Source organism: Urocampus carinirostris, chromosome 15, assembly GCF_059441175.1.
Source record: "Urocampus carinirostris isolate Australia breed hairy pipefish chromosome 15, RoL_Ucar_1.0, whole genome shotgun sequence".
Taxonomy (NCBI): domain Eukaryota; kingdom Metazoa; phylum Chordata; class Actinopteri; order Syngnathiformes; family Syngnathidae; genus Urocampus; species Urocampus carinirostris.
Genome location: NC_142363.1, coordinates 31,949,979 through 31,966,205, shown reverse-complemented (window position 1 = coordinate 31,966,205; position 16,227 = coordinate 31,949,979). Strand labels below are relative to the sequence as shown.

Below are 16,227 nucleotides of genomic sequence, written 5' to 3'. Positions count from 1 at the left end.
TGTACAAAAATAAGCTAGCCTGGATGATCATAAGAAATAACACAAACTCTATTTACACACGTGCAAAATAAGGGTATCCACATTGAGCGAAGAATCTCGATTGGGCTATTTAACGACAACAAACGAGAAGAAAAGCTTCGATTGGGCGGATTCTTTAGGAATCTCCGCCAGGACGGCCTTCACGTTGTTCTTGTCCTCTTTTGTGAGGTTGTTCTTTAGCTTGAGCAAAGCGAGCACGTGTTTCTCACTAAAGGAAGGAAGGAAGGAAGGAAAAACGGGTAAGGGAGTTAAAAAAAAGTTGGCAGCTTTCCATTTTTAGCACACATGTGTTGAGCAGCTTTCGAATGGAAGAGCTACTTTTGATAAAATGCCTGTCTCCAATTGGTTGACACCACACAGCATCAAGAAAATGCTGCCTTGGTATTGGCTGAATTACCTCCCACTATGTATTTTTCTTTTTTCTGTTCAGAATTCTTGTGTGTTTCCTAAAAAATTGCACGTCAGTGATACTAAACCCAATGGTTAATACTGTATTTATTTGCTATGGGTCTCAAGACTAGCGCTGATGCTATAGGGAGAAGCAAAATGCACGATAACCATGGAAACAAAGTTTGTCAAGAAAAATGAAGCATGCCTGTAACCAATTAACAATCAGGACAACTATTAGGATTAAGTGTTGTTAGGGCAGACTTGTAATCATGCTAAAGGGAGGAGCAAAACCATAATGACCATGGAAATGAAGCAGGCAATTATCAAGAAATTTCTGGAAGGCATTTGATTGGAACCCTCACTTAATTGCTTGGCAATAGACAATTACCGTATTTTCCGCACTATAAGGCGCACCGGGTTATAGGGCGCACCCCCAAAAAATAGTTTTTGGTCCTATATTTTCCATACATAAGGCGCACCGGATTATAAGGCGCTACAATGGGAACGTGGACAAAACAGTCAGATAGTTCAGTCAAACTTATTACCCCCTTAACATTCCCAAAGCTTGCAAAGAAGCAAATACGTGTCTCAGACATGTACGGAAACGGTGTCTGTACGATATCACTCAGAAGCATCGTTCCAAATATCATTCGGAAGATTAATGTCTTGGGATTCAAGAAATGCCAACCACTCCTTAGTTTCTATTTTCTTTTTCGCTCGCAACTTCACTGTGCATATGACAATAAACACTTGGAATTGAGTTTAATTTAAAAATAGATATCACAGAAACATCGAGATCAGTCTGAAACAAGATACTGGGAAAATATATAGCCGGAGTAGCTCACCGAAGTCGTTGTGTTCAATAATAATGTGCAACCATGGTCCTCTTATATCCGTGAGTGTAGTAAATCCAGGATAGTAAAATATTTACAAATACAGAATAGTAAAATACTGTTTACTCTATGCCGTAGTTGTACCCAACATGCTATTCACATTCATCTTTTTCGGCCAATTGCAGGCTTGGTTTTGTCCCTTTAGCCTATGCAAGGCTGTAAATGATAAATAGGATCCGCCCCCTTTACCTTCGAAAAACTTTAGCCAATAGTGATCGATTCAACTGATGATTGACACATCTTTTTCGGCCAATTGCAGGGTTTGTTTTGCCCCTTTAGCCTATGCGAGCCTGTAAATGATAAAAAGGATCCGCCCCCTTTACTTCCGAATAACTTTAGCCAATAGTGATCGATTCAAATGATGATTGACACATTGGTTAGCCAATGAAACGCTGGTATATAAATCCCAGCATACACCGCGGACTACTTCGCGTTCGGGGGAAAATCTAGTCGGCGACTGCTTGCATTAATTGCAAGACTTTGCGACTTAATATTGATCCATATATAAGGCGCACTGTATTATAAGGCGCATGGTCAGCTTTTGAAAAAAATAAAGGCTTTTAGGTGTGCCTTATAGTGCGGAAAATACGGTATTAAGAATAAGGAAGCAATTCAAATATTTAGGTCCTATAAGGGAATGACAATCTTCGCAAGTGAAATATTTAAAATCAGTTATATTTACACCATCTCCTTCTGCCCTGCATCCACCCACGAACCCCACTGAACCACCACAAGTCACGCCATACCACAGGTAGATAAAATTAAAAAAATCTTTAAATGTGTATTTCCTTATAAAGTTAATCAATTCTGGATGGTTCCCTTAACCACACCCTATGATGTGTCTTGGGCAGGTACAGCCTGGTGGTGCCCATCCCTCTCCAGGCCAACAAATTACCATATGCATCTCTTCCCTGCTATATAGTAATTTAACTTAGAGATTCACACCTCAGAATGTAGAAATGTCTTATCCTGGGGGGTTTATTGTCCTTGAATTAAAACGCTAGCAAGTTGTAGTTTATCTTAAATTATAGATTATTTTATCTTTTGAAATAATCATTCCAGGGAGTAAAATTGTGCAAACATGCTCCATGCTAATACCGACTTACGATGTGTTTTTACTCTACAAAATAAAATCTAGTTTGTTTCATAAATTTCAACAAGATGGTCTAAAAACACATAAACGACGTTGTGGTGCACAAAAATATCTGTTTTCCTTAAACCAGAGTTTTGAAAGTAAAGATAAAGCTAACGTGCTAACTAATCTGGCTAACAATGTTTTTATTTTGCTAACATTAAATATTAAGTGATGACGTCACTTCCTGCTTACCTGAGGTCAGGGAAAGCAGTTCCCAGGGAGGCCACCTGGAACTGGATGGCAGGGACCTCCTGGAGCTTCAGGACTTCAGCCATCATGCTGAGAGCTTCCTGGAGCCACGCCTCCTTGGAGCCCTAAGAGCCAATCACACAAAAGAAAGTTTTTTTTTTTTAAAAGTGTTATTTTTAGTATTGTTTACAAAAAAAATCCCCAAGAATAAATTCAGTGTTAGAATTCCTGTTGTTGAGAAAATAAGACTTGCATGTTTTGGGGAATAAGAGAGAAAACCCACGCAGGCACAGGGAGAACATGCAAACTCAACACGGGGAGGTAGTTGGACTTAAACAAAAATGATCAAATTTATCTGAAAGTAATATTTGGTCACTGTTACATGAAGAATTGGAGTTATCTTTTTAATGTTGGATTTGTCTTACACTCTGTTCCTTACTAGAGGGCGCCAACTTGGGGGGAGTGGCCAGAGCGCACCCTCCGTTATGGCATTTCCCCACTATCCGACATCAACAACAAATTATTTTGTATCCAAGAACATAACAAATGCTCTTGAGCTATTGGTTTGCATTACGGCATAGTGACAATTTTCATTTGCTAATAGCTAAATCCCCTCCCATAATACCCCCTTTTCCCTCTTTGTTCAGTTCAGATTCTTTGCTAGTCGACGGTAGAATTCTTTAGTTTTCCTACCGTACTTTATTTGCTATGAGTTCCAAGGCTTCCAGTTATGCTAAAGGAAAAAGCAAAAACATAATAACCATGGAAAAGAAGCTCACGAAGAAGGCTCACTAAATTGCATGTATGTATGTGACCAATTGACGATTGGGACTGTGATTAAAAATCTAAAGGCAATATAGGAAATCTCCTAAAGGGCATTTGGCGACCCCCTCCTCAGAATGGATTCGTGTCTTATTCTAAGGGTCTGGTGCACTTACGTGTCCTTCAAAGAATTCCCGCAAAGCCCGTGCGTCCTCGTCCACATTTCCAGCAGCTTGTTGCTGCTGCTTTTTGTCTTTCAGCCTGAGTTCTCCCTTCAAAATCCGACGGGCGTACTCCACAGACACGTCCCGATGAAATCGGCCAATCAGCTCCTGGAACACAGCAAGCTCGGCCAATCAGGAATCACGTCCGGTGTTGCGTTTCCTCTGTATTGCTACCTGGTGGCAGGACTTGGAAGCGCCTTGAAGGTGAAGGATTTGGTCCTCCAGGCCCGACTGCAGACCGTCCAGCGTGGGTTTCTTCAACCAGTCTTGGCTGAAGAGTTTGCGGTAGTGCGACTGTGAGGAAAGACATTGAGAATTTATATTTTATTTATTTGACTATAAGGGATTTTATACAATTTTATACAAATTACATTTGTTGAATGCAGTGGGGATTTTTCACAGGGAAGGCTTGGGGTCAGTGCGGCCTAGACAAGAATGATGTTTACAGAAAACAGCGAGAACGGGGACAAGGGCTGACGCCGGAGAAAGGAGACATTGTTTGGAGAATCTGTTCTGATAAGCTTTCTTGTTGTGAGTTTCGTTTAGAAATGGCGGCGCCTTTCGGCGAGGTGGTGGTGAACCTGGCACCTGACCCGCCCCATGGGAGGGGCCTTCGCACCTGACGCACCGGTCAGACGAGGTGGCGACTAGGTGGAGGCCACGTGGGGAGTTTCTGGCCCGCCCATGGGGGAGGAGCCAACACCCCAGCTTGTGAAAAGACGTGGGCAGAAGACGGAAAAGAGACGGAAGATCAGATCGAGAATGAGAGTGAGGCTCAAAGAAGACTAATTCGACAATAATTCGGCTAAATTCGATGGAATTCACTTAGTTAAATACTTCAAGAAAATAAATCTGCCCCCGTGTGGAAATGCCAGTCTCTTGTACATTTTCCATTAAGAAACGAGCATGCATCGTTGGGTGAATGAAGTTTGTGTTTGGTTAATGGAGTCAGATAACTAATTCGAACAATTTGGTAAACGATACATTTTTTAATAGTTTTTTTCCCTAACACTATGAACGCATGATTCACAAGTTCATCTTACCTTCAGGTTCTTGTGGACAGGGAAGAGAAGGTACTCGTGCGCGCTTTCCTTCACATCGTCCAGGAGGCCATGGCAGCTTTCACGCACGACCTTGGGGAAGAGACGGCTCCGCGTCGTCAGGAAATCTCTGAGGATGAAAGGGTGAATAAATGGTTTGGGAAATGAATGAACGTTGAATTGGGCAAATGTTCAATTACCGTACTTTTTACCGTAATGAAAACATCAGTGAGTGAGTGAGTGATAATCCATTTCCATCAGTCAATCACAAAGAGATGAAGGATGAATGGATGAATAATGAATGGAAGGGTGGACAAACAAGTTTATGGATGTGCGGCTGATGAATCAGTAAATGAATGGATAGATGAGGATGATTATATGAATTCATGAGCGACTGAAAATGGTGAATAGATGACAAATTGGTAAATGATCTCTGGTAAATGAATGAATGAATGCATGGGTGTATTTATTAAAGGGATGAATCGATGAATGAATGAGCTTGTAAATGATAGATGGACACTGGGATAGCATATTAACAAACGGATCATTGGATAAATGGATGAAAACATGAATGATTATTCGTACTGCATGGCAATGAATCGATGGATGGATGAACGTTTGGATAAGTACATTATTATTGGAATTGCATGGCTGGTGAATGGGTGATTAGACAAAAGGATGAGCGCATAAATGATTATTCGTACTGCACGGCAATGAATCGATGGATGGATGAACTTTTGGACAAATACATGATTATTGGAATTGCATGGCTGGTGAATGGATGATTAGACAAATGGATGAGCGAATAAATGATCATTCGTACTGCATGGCAATGAATCGATGGATGGATGAACTTTTGGACAAATACATGATTATTGGAATTGCATGGCTGGTGAATGGATGATTAGACAAATGGATGAGCGAATAAATGATCATTCGTACTGCATGGCAATGAATCGATGGATGGATAAACGTTTGGACTAGTACATGATTATTGGAACTGCATGGCTGGTGAATGGATGATTAGACAATTGATGGGTGTCAACTATTATTGACACTGGACGGCTGATGATGGAATGAATCAAAAAGTAGATCGATGGATGGATGAGCAGCTGAAAGGGTTAGTAAATGCGGGATGGACATTTGGATAGCTTATGAATGAATGAATGACTAACAAATAAAATGGAGGTACTGTGTGTATGTATGGATAGATGATTAGAAAAATAAGAGTGTCTGAAATGGATGGCTGATGAATAAATGAACAAATTAATTGACATAATAGATAGACTGACATTTAGACGGCTGATGAACAAATGAATTAATGTACTGGTTGGTATGATTGGATGATTAGATGAATAAAAGAGCAGCCGAACTGGATGGCTGATGAATGAATGAACGAACGATAAATGGAGACCAATGATAATTAGATGAGTACAAATGAACGAATGAAACAAAGTGATAAGCCATCATCGACTGAACACATAAACAATTACTGAATGAATCAAACAACGAAGGATGAACACATGAAAGTCAAACCATACCTGAACTGCGCCACACAACCAAGATTGGCTTTGACGAAAGCCACACTGTTGCCTTTGTTACGCTTGATGACCTCCGCATGGAAATTCCTGAACCTTCGAGAACACAAATCACGGAATATCAGAACCAATCGTTACCATGGCGACCACTTGGCGTTCTCCATTTTACCTTTGCAGTAAATCTCGCAGTACAAATGTTAAACTTTGAGTCTTGCGTAGATCTCCAACCACTTTCTCCGCTGCACTGAGAATACCGTTTGCCACCTGGGATCACAAGATTCAACTGAATTACGTATTTTGGGTAGAGTAAACCTCTGGCATACAGCATCCCAGACTTACAACGTTTCTACTCTGCGCCCCCGCTTTACAGTATTTTCCCCATTATCAACATCGATAACAAATTATTTAGAGTGCCTAAAAACGTCAAAATTCAAACTTTGCAGCGAGTTATGTCTCTTAGATGCCTCGCTCCTATTGCTCAATGTAATTTAAAATACTGGTCTACTTTTGGTCTGTGAAACGGCATGAAAAAAATCCTGATATGCTATTAGCTGAATTATTTCCCACGATGCCTTTCTTTTAATTTAGTTCATAATCTCGTGCGCTTTGTAAAAACTTTGCCAGTCAGCAATACAATACTCGCCAACCCTACCGTTATATGCGTTACACAACTGCTTTTCTCCCCTTTAAAAACACCTACCGATTTTTTTAAAAATCTAAAGTTTATTTCAGATTTAAACAAGCCCTCCCAAAATCTTGATTCAAGACTAGTATTTTAGTCAATCGCTGCTTTATCTTGAAGCAAGGCGAAGTCCTTGTGCGTGAATAAACCGCTCTAACTATGGCATTAGATTTCCATCCATCCATCCATCCATTATCTGCATCGCTTATCCTCAGTAGGGTCACGGGGGTGCCGGAGCCATCTTCGGGCAGTGGGCAGGGGACACCCTGAACTGGTTACCAGCCAGTCGCAGGGCACACAGGGACAGACAATTCGCTCGCTCAGTCACACCTAGGGACAATTTGGACCAGCCAATTAACCTGACATGCATGTTTTGGGAATTTGGGAGGAAACCGGAGTGCATGGAGGAAACCCACGCAAGCACGGGGAGAACATGCAAACTCCACACAGGAGGTTCAATCTCATGACCTCAGAACTATGCCGCACACGCGATAACCACTGCGCCGCCGTGCTGCCCGCATTAGATTTCCGTTATGGTAAAAGTTCCCACTTCTGGTTTTAAAAAACATGTTTTTTTTTTAATTCTGGAAACGGTTTGGGTTTTCACGTGTAAAGTTAGAGTGCGCAATAACTTCTACTGCTTTTTAATGTCAAAAGGTTGGCATGTATGAAATACTGTATTTTTTTGGTACTTTATTTATTATTGGTTCACAAGACTTGCCGTGGTGCTTAAAGGAGAAGCATGATAACAATGGAAAAGAAGCTTGCAAATTTCAAGAAATACGAAGAAGGCACCATGTAGCTTTAAGGTTTTTTTGTGATTAAGGGCTATACAACTAAACATGACTCGATTTGCATGGCCGTAATCAATCGACAAGTGGACGTTTTAAAATCCGTTTTATTTTTAATCTGCCATTCCCTTTTCCCTCTCTGCTTTCACTCATTACTCCGCTGAACCAACTCAACTCCAGTCACATCAAAGTGCCTGTAATTGAAAAATGGTCCTTTAAATGTATATTTATCAATAATCCTATTTAATCAACCAGCTCAGTGGCCTCAGGGGTAGGGCGCCCGCCCCAGGACTTGGAGGTTGCTGGTTCGAGCCTCGGCCAGGTCATACCTAAGACTTACAACATTAGTACCCATTCCCTGCATGCTGCTCGGCATTATGGGTTGGAATTGGGGGGTTTGGTCACCTAATGACTCCCAACGAAATGTTGCAACACATCAGTTGGGTTGAGCGAGGGGGCTGGGAATCCCCTCCTCTGTATCAATCTCCCAGAAAGTGTCAAAAATATGAACGTGTTGTAACGGTTTGTAATGGTGCTAAAGGGAGAAGCAAAAACATGATAACCACAAGAAGGAAGCTTGCCATTATCAATAAATATAGAAAATGCCTTTTAATCCATACCCTTGCTAAGGGGATGACAATCATTGCAAGTATAAAGTGTAAAATCAGTTTAATCCGCCATCAACATCTCCTCCTCACATCTGCATCCACCTGTTACTCTACTGTACCAGTTTTTTTTGTTCAATCATTTTCACCTATATTACACATAATATTACTTTTTATCTGTGGGACTGGGGGTTAGCTAATCACCAAAGGTTTCTATACCCCGCTTTATGGCAATGTGATCCTCAGTTCAGATCGGATTCATGTTTACTATACTGGTATCAGGTGAGCCATCGTGGGCAGTAATCGAGTACCTGAATGATGTCATAAGCCATCGGACTGACGTAGCAATCGTCTTCTTTAGGCGGTTCCTCCCCTTTGGCCCAAGCCTCCTGCACCTCGTCCAAGATACGTCCTGTAAACGTGCTCAGCTCGCGCTAAAAACGGTCAAAATGGGTTTTAGTGTCGTGCACAAGTCTGGTGAGGGTGAAAGAGAACATGACAGCGAGGGTACCTGCTGCCGACTGAGGTATTGCTCCACCAGAGGAGAGAGAAGGTTCTCAGGTAGGAGCTCTGGGAGGACAGAGGTGTTGACGTTGGTGGACAATTGTGATTCTTGAAGCAGTCTGATGAATTAAGGACAAGTTTGGGATATATTAAGTTGAGGAAAGGTTAAAATGACACTTGCGATGCTTATAAATTTCGCAGAGTTCGCAAAGTAAATAAAAGTCATGTTTAGACAATGTGAAAGAGTTGTAACAGTTGGACTTCTTTTTTCCGAAGCAAATCACGAATGTGCCCTTAATCACAAGAGGCCTCAAAGGGCTCTACGGACTGCATACGTTTTAGTGGTTTAGAAGAAATTTTAAACTCTCTAGATCAGTGGGCGGGAACCTATGGCTCGCGGGCCATAAAGGGCCCTTTCTATGTGTACCTGTGGGTCAGAGACAAATTTGATTGCATGCAAATTTTCTCCATCTCGTTCAAAACTTGAGCCATTAATCCTGTTCAGATACACGCAAAGCCAAACCAAAGCTAAAGTACTTAGCAGGATATATAGGGCACGTTTTTCACTATAATTTACAGTCAAGGTGTAACACCAAAAAAAAACACAAAAAAAACTCATTTTGGCTGTACAACGCTAAAGAATCCTTTATATAAAAGCTCACTATATAATCTGTGTTCAGTGTTCAGATACTCATGATGAAATCCACAGAACAAACTGTAAATACGCCAAAACACCGGAAAGAGAACTTAAAGTTATTTGATTCGGTGAGTGGGAGGGATGGGTGGAGCTATGCAAAAAGTGCAAGCACTCCCTCCCATCTCTCGCCCTACTCCGTCTGCGCCAAAGGTAAGCACATCAGGCTCCCTGTTTGCAGAATGTTGTGACGTTTTTACAAAATAACTGCTTGCATCTGGTTTTGAAACCAATATGTATGAAAAAAAGGGTCAAAATGAGTTTAACCGATCTTGAGTAACTGACAAGTTTGAAGTGGTATGTTTGTTGATTTTGGGACACGGGCTCTGGCATTATTCTCTTTTCATAATTTAATCAAATCATCAAAAATAAATGTGCTGAAGACTAAGCTTTTGTCTGGGGTGCGGGTTTAGCAATTTAGTAAATTTGTCTCATAATATATGGTGTGGATGATTCACAATCTTAAATTTGAGTTGCAGAAAATCAGGTGGCTTCCTTCAGTCATGTTGACTGGCTCCTAAGGTAAAGGACCTGCAGGCATTTTGGGCTGTTTTTATTCTCGTCTGAATTTTTTTTTTTACAATTAAATGCTTGCAAAATAGTGTAGCATGTGCATATTAGCTGGAAACAGGTAAGACAATAGCCATTTGATCATAATCTGAAAAACTAAACATTGTATTTTACACGTTTTTCCATTGGTAGGTCTAAACGTTTCCTTAAGTGGTCATTTGGTGACCACCAGTTCAGTTTTAGACAATGTGAAAGAGTTGTAACGGTTGGACTTCTTTTTAATCGAAGCAAATCCCGATTGTGCACACTTGTCCTAAATAATGGCGTGAAAAAGAGAACAGAAAGCGGCCGTGACCTTCGTTGCGACGTCATGAGTCTATTTCTACTAAAAGCAAGTTATATTCAAGGCTTTTTAAGACTTCTTGAATGCCTTTTGGAATCCAATTTAAGACCAAGTCGACCAGAAAAACAATTGAAGGAAACAAACCAAAAATCACCACATGAATTAGAGGCAATTTTATTATTTTATAAGTTTATTTTAATTTGTTTGTGAAGTCACAATTTGGTCCAGTTGGAAACTTTATGTCTATTTTTGGTTTGAACAAATATAAATCGTCTGTTGAAAATTGGATTTAAAACATTTAAATGGCAATAAAGGCCTTATTTTTAGAATCAGGAATTTAATGCTTTTTAAGAGTTTAAGGATCCGCGGGAACCCTGTTTTTAAGTTGATTCACAAATTTTGGAATTTATTTTCCATAAATGATTTCGTTTTTGAAAATGTGCCAATTTAGATATGAGCAAACGTAATCGGTCACTTGCGGGGAAACTACTCTCTGTTAACATAATATTAACTTTTTGGGGTAAAATACGGTATATTTGATAGTATATATCGATAATAAAATATCCATCCATTATCTGCACCGCTTATCCTCAGTAGGGTCACGGGGGTGCTGGAGCCCATCCCAGCTATCTCCTTGTTTTAAAACCTTATCTTCTCTGTTCCTTTATCTTCTTGGGTTTTATACCTCACTGTGAATGTGTGAAACTGGAGTGTCATGTCCAATTTCGTTGTCACAATATGTTAACCCATTTTGTAACAATGACAATAAAGGTATATTCTTCTATTCTTCTATTCAGGCAGTGGACACCATGAACTGGTAGCCACACAGAGACAGACAACTCACTCGCTCTTTTACACCTAGGGACAATTTGGCTCGGCCAATTAAGCACAGGGAGAACATGCAAACTCCATACAGGAGCTTCGATCTCATGACCTCAGAACTGTACCGCACACGCGCTAACCAACTGCTCTTGAGGGCCCCCTAGTGGTCACAGGGCAGCTGCATTGTGAGTAAAGCGGGAAGATGGAACTAACTGTGGGTAGTAGTCGTTGACCCATCGCAGGAGGAAGCTGCAGTCCTGGTCGTCCAGTCCAAAGTCGGCCAGCCTCCTGAGCCTGGCGCCGATGCATTCATGGTACCAGAGAGCGTACAGCTGGCAGATGCCGATTTGGGGCGGGTAGCAAGGAGCTACGCGCTCTGCCACCTGCAGGAGGTCGCTTCTAAGCTGCCGGCCCATGCCGTGCACGTCCGCCTGGATGGACGATTGGCCCCTGGGGGCCAAATGTGGCGCGTCCATGCGCTCCTCTACCAAGTTTTGAAGAGTGTCATCATGCACTTTCCGCCAGTCCCTGGTGAAATGGGACCACCCTAGTTAGATTTTTTTTTTTTTCAATGTAAAGCCCGTTTTTCAATTTTTGTGTTATATTCCATGCAGCAAAAAGTCTAAAGCAGGGGTGTCAAACTCATTTTAACTCGCGGGCCACAAGATTGAACAAACATTCTCTCAGGGGCCAGACTAATCAGGTAGGAATAATGAAAAGGAGAGATGGAAAGAAAAAAAAGAAAGAAAGGAATAATGAAAAGAAAAGATGGAGAGAGAAAAAAAGAAAGACAGACAGAAAGAAAAAAGAAACAACGAAAGAAAGAAAAAGAGAAAGAAGAAAGACTAGTAGATTGAGGAGAAAGAAAAAGAGAAAAAGAGAGGGAGAGAACAAGAGAAAGGGTGGGACAAAGAAAGAGAGAAAGGGAGAAAATGAGAGAGAGATAAAGGAGAGAGAGAGAGAGAGAGAGAGAGAGAGAGAGAGAGAGAGAGAGAGAGAGAGACAGACAGAGAATGTTAAACAAAAGAGACAAAAATAGAAAGAGAGAAGGAGAGAAACAGTAGGGGAGAAAGAGGAGGTTGATGCAAGAGAGAGAGAGAAAAGGAATAAAAGGAAGGGAGAGCCAAAGAAGGTAAAAAGACACAGATAGAGAAAGAGAAGAAGAGGAACAAAGAAAGAAAAAGAGACAGGGCGAATGAAAGAGAGAGAGAGATAGAAGATGAGAGAAAAAGGGAGGATGAGAGTTAGAGTGAAAGAGAGAGAGAGAGAGAGAGAGAGAGAGAGAGAGAAAGAAAGTAATACAAATACAGCCTTTGTGAGAGGCGCCTGGCTTTGGCAAAATCAAGTGGACATATTTCAACCTGCAGCTCGTTTTTCTCTTGCGCTTCCCTCAGCTTTGTCTCGCGGGCCGGATTCAATCCCTTAGCGGGCCTGATTTGGCCCGCGGGCCGCCTGTTTGACACCTGTGGTCTAAAGTTATCCCCTCAGAACAGCTCAGTAGCCCGTGGAATGGTGATGAAACCACCAGTCATGCATTCATTGTGATTTTCTGGGAAATGTGATTTCTAACAGGCATGATTAGTTTATACATGATCAATTCTTCTAAAATAAGCCGATAATTTCACCCTTATTTAAAGACATGTCTTTTAGTAGTTGACTGAGTCTATTTGAATGCTACTTGAATGCTAATGAATAAAAACTGGTAATAACATATTAATAACATAGTAATAACAGTAATGAATGGTAATAAATTTGCGCTACTCCTGGTCGAATGGATCTAAACTGACCTTTTAAAAAATATCCCAAATCCGAATTTAAAAATGAAATTCACAAAATTGCTACCCAAATCAATTTAAAATGCACGTTTTAAGTTACTAATACAGCTTCTTTGCACCAATATGTCACGGTTGCCATGGCGCCCAATTGGCCAGCTGCGGCTCGCTGACAGATTGGCTTTCCTTCTATTTGACTTCAGTGTTCCCACTCTCCGTTTGTCAGTTCGTCAAGGAACATCTGCCCCGCAAGACATGGGTTCTGACTCGGTCCTGTTTATTGTTCCCGTTTATTTTGTCCTGTTTAATTTCGATATCCTGTTTCAATATCAGTCCTGTCTGTCCCGTCCTGTCCGGTTTTGACTCCATCTGTCCGATATCTGGTCGGACAATTGGTATCGATCTCGTTGGTCTCTGGCTTCCTGTCTTTTCACGCCAGACCGCTGCCTAACGTGCATGACTCCCCATTTCCCATAAAATAAAAGCTTGCGTGAGAAACGTCACGCATTTGGGTCCTGATCCTGTTTTGGTTTTTGACACAATATGTCTACAGTGTAAAAAAAAAAATCAATATCCCTATAATTAATATAAAATATATACTTGGAAAAAGATCTTAAGTCAAATATCTGAAAATAAAAAGATATAATTGATTTTCAGTTGCTACCCTAACTCGCAAAAAACTAATTTTGTGTAAAAAATAACGTTTGTAACCAGTTTGATGTAAATCTACGCCTTAAAAATCATTAAAATTTATAATTACCATTATTATTTCAAAAAATAAAAACTAGAAAATGAAAAAACGAAATAATACATCAGTGTTTAATGAGTTAAAATGTGTTACAGGTTTCAAAGAGTTAAAAATCTCAATAAAAACAATGACTTGTAGTTTCCTACCTTAGCCTCCAGGGCGGCGGCATTCCCCCACTTCGCTCCCAAACGCCGTCACGTTCTTCTTCTTGATCCATGAACGTCACGGCTGACTTGAGAGCATCCGCATCCACAGAATCCAAGGAACATCTGAGCGTCCGTAGAACCGCTTCCTCCAAGGTTTGCCGATCCGCTGCCAGGGCATCAACATCCTCTGAGCGCCGTACCCCCGTTAGCGCCCCCTGCCCGAAAAGCCTTTCCTCTCGGTCCAGCAGTAGCCGACCCGCCTCACTCAGGTGGAGCGCCGAAAGGTGTTGCTCAAAAGTCAGGGGCGCTGGTTCTACAGGCGGCTCTGAAACAGAAAAGTCTTCGGAGTCAGGCTTCAAGGCAGGGACTGAAATGTAGAACTGCTTTAAGACAAGGTTTACAATCTACAATGAATGATTTACACTAGGATTATGTTTCAAAGTAACATTTAAGGTTTAAGTAGTGTTTCGAATTGGGTTTACGGTTTCAAGATACGGTTATGGTTTATAATTTAGATTTAAAACCAGAATTTGGTTGAAAAGTACAGTTTCAAAATCTGGGTTGAACTTGGTTGGGTTTAATTCAGGTTTAGGGTCTCAAACTTTACATTTCTACATTAAAATTCAAAGCCCTAACTTGAAACTTTATTTGGAAACCATAATTTTAACTTTGGTTTAGGGTTTTAAGACAGGTATGGTTATTAAATCAGATTTCAGGTTAGAATTAGCTTCGAAAGTACAGTTTCAGGTTCTGGGTTAAGCTTTCAAAGTAGGGTTTTAATTTAGTTTTGGGTTTTCGGTCTGGGATTTGTGTTAGGGTTTAAAGAAAGGGATAAATTCAGATGTAAGGTTTAACTTGAGTTTAGGGTTTTAAGACATGGTTATGTTTTTGGATTTAGAATTCATGCCAGAACCAGGTGGAATGGTATTGTTTCAAGTTCTGGGTTAAGATATTAATTAAGCCTTAGTGTTTCAAAATATAATCATGGTTTCCAATTAAGGTTCAAAATTAGTGCTTTGAGATAGGGATGCATTTCAACGTAGGAAATATTTGAGTTTCAAGGTAGGGTTATGGCTTTAAAAGTCAGGCTTTGAGCCTTTGCATATGGGCTTAGTATTTCAGCAAAGGGTTATAATGTTGTTTTTAAATGAAGACTAAACTAGAACTTTGAGATACTGATAAAAAGTCAAGGTTTGAGTTTTTGCAAATGGACAGTGTTTTAGGTTAAGGTTTGAAATTACGGTTTTAATTGTTGAAATAAAAAGGCCTCGAGATAGGTCTGGGCTCTGTGTTAGGTATGAGTTTCAAAGAAAGGTATATCTTGTGTTTAGAATTTTAAGATAGGGTTACGGCTAAAAGGTCTTAGGTTAGGGTTTGAATTTCTTGTTTTGAATAAGGATTTATAGTAGGGCTCGAGATGGGTCTGGTCTTTGTGTTATGGTTTAAAGAAAGGGATACTTTTCAACATAGGATTTAGCTTAAAATTGGGTTACGCTAAAAAGTCAGGCTTAGTGTTTTTAAAAATGAACATTTAAAAAGAGGTTAAGTTTTCAAATTTGTATTTCGAAATTTGGGTTGGATAGGGTTTTAATGTAGAGTTAGTGTTTCAGGTTTGGGTTTGAAGTTATGGATCAGGTTGGAGAATTTGCCTTCAAATAATGTTTAGGGTTTACATTTAGGTTTTAGGGTATGGAACGGTAAGAAAATCAAAGTTTCAAACAAGGAATAGGGGTATTTAGCAAGGATTAAAGCCTCGAAACAGAGTTTCAAGCCAGAGATGTGGTTTTGAATGCTCTACCCACATTTGCTAAGTTAGCTAACCTGTGCTAGGCTAATGCTAAAAAGAGTTTTTCCACAAACCTGTGTGGTTGTTGATGTCTTGGGGGCTCAGGTGGCCGGCCATGGAGGGGGCACTGTTGCGCCTGACCTGAGCCGTATTCCCTCCCCACATTTTAGGAATTTTCAATTTCATTTTCAGCTCCGCCGCCACTTTCACGATGGGCTTCTTCGCCGCTTTCGCCACATTGTCGGGATGCGACCAGGATACCAGCTTGAAACCGCCGCCGTGTTTCTGCCTCGAGTCTGACCCATCAGATACAAACATATGATGTCAACATCCAGCCGATTAGGGTTTCAAGCAGTCTGGCGTGGAATGATAGGAAGCCAGAGGCCGACAAGATCGATACCAATTGCCCGAGCAGATATCAAACAGATGGGGTCGATACAGGACGGGACAGACAGGATTGGTATCAAAACAGGATATCGAAATTAAACAGGACAAACTAGACGGGAATGAAACTGGAAACCGATATTAAACAGGACAAAAAACACGGGAACAATACCCGATAGGTAATACCAACAGGAGACAGGACCGAGTCAAAGCCCACGTCTTGCGGGGCA

The 16,227-nt window shown here is 40.8% G+C and overlaps 1 protein-coding gene across 1 annotated transcript in view; it reads right to left on the bottom strand.

The window, feature by feature from the left end:
* Window positions 1–16,227, bottom strand: part of tnfaip2b (tumor necrosis factor, alpha-induced protein 2b) — a 34,706-nt gene continuing 18,479 nt past the window's right edge. The window contains exons 2-13 of the mRNA XM_088354800.1: window positions 15,688–15,909; window positions 13,828–14,152; window positions 11,375–11,689; window positions 8,800–8,911; window positions 8,600–8,722; window positions 6,380–6,474; window positions 6,214–6,306; window positions 4,676–4,802; window positions 3,807–3,926; window positions 3,585–3,740; window positions 2,650–2,771; window positions 1–247 (exon numbers count right to left, since the gene is read on the bottom strand). Of these exons, the coding sequence (XP_088210926.1) occupies window positions 106–247; window positions 2,650–2,771; window positions 3,585–3,740; window positions 3,807–3,926; window positions 4,676–4,802; window positions 6,214–6,306; window positions 6,380–6,474; window positions 8,600–8,722; window positions 8,800–8,911; window positions 11,375–11,689; window positions 13,828–14,152; window positions 15,688–15,799 (1,842 nt within the window). The 5' untranslated portion in view covers window positions 15,800–15,909 and the 3' untranslated portion in view covers window positions 1–105. The remainder of the gene's footprint in view (window positions 248–2,649; window positions 2,772–3,584; window positions 3,741–3,806; window positions 3,927–4,675; window positions 4,803–6,213; window positions 6,307–6,379; window positions 6,475–8,599; window positions 8,723–8,799; window positions 8,912–11,374; window positions 11,690–13,827; window positions 14,153–15,687; window positions 15,910–16,227) is intronic.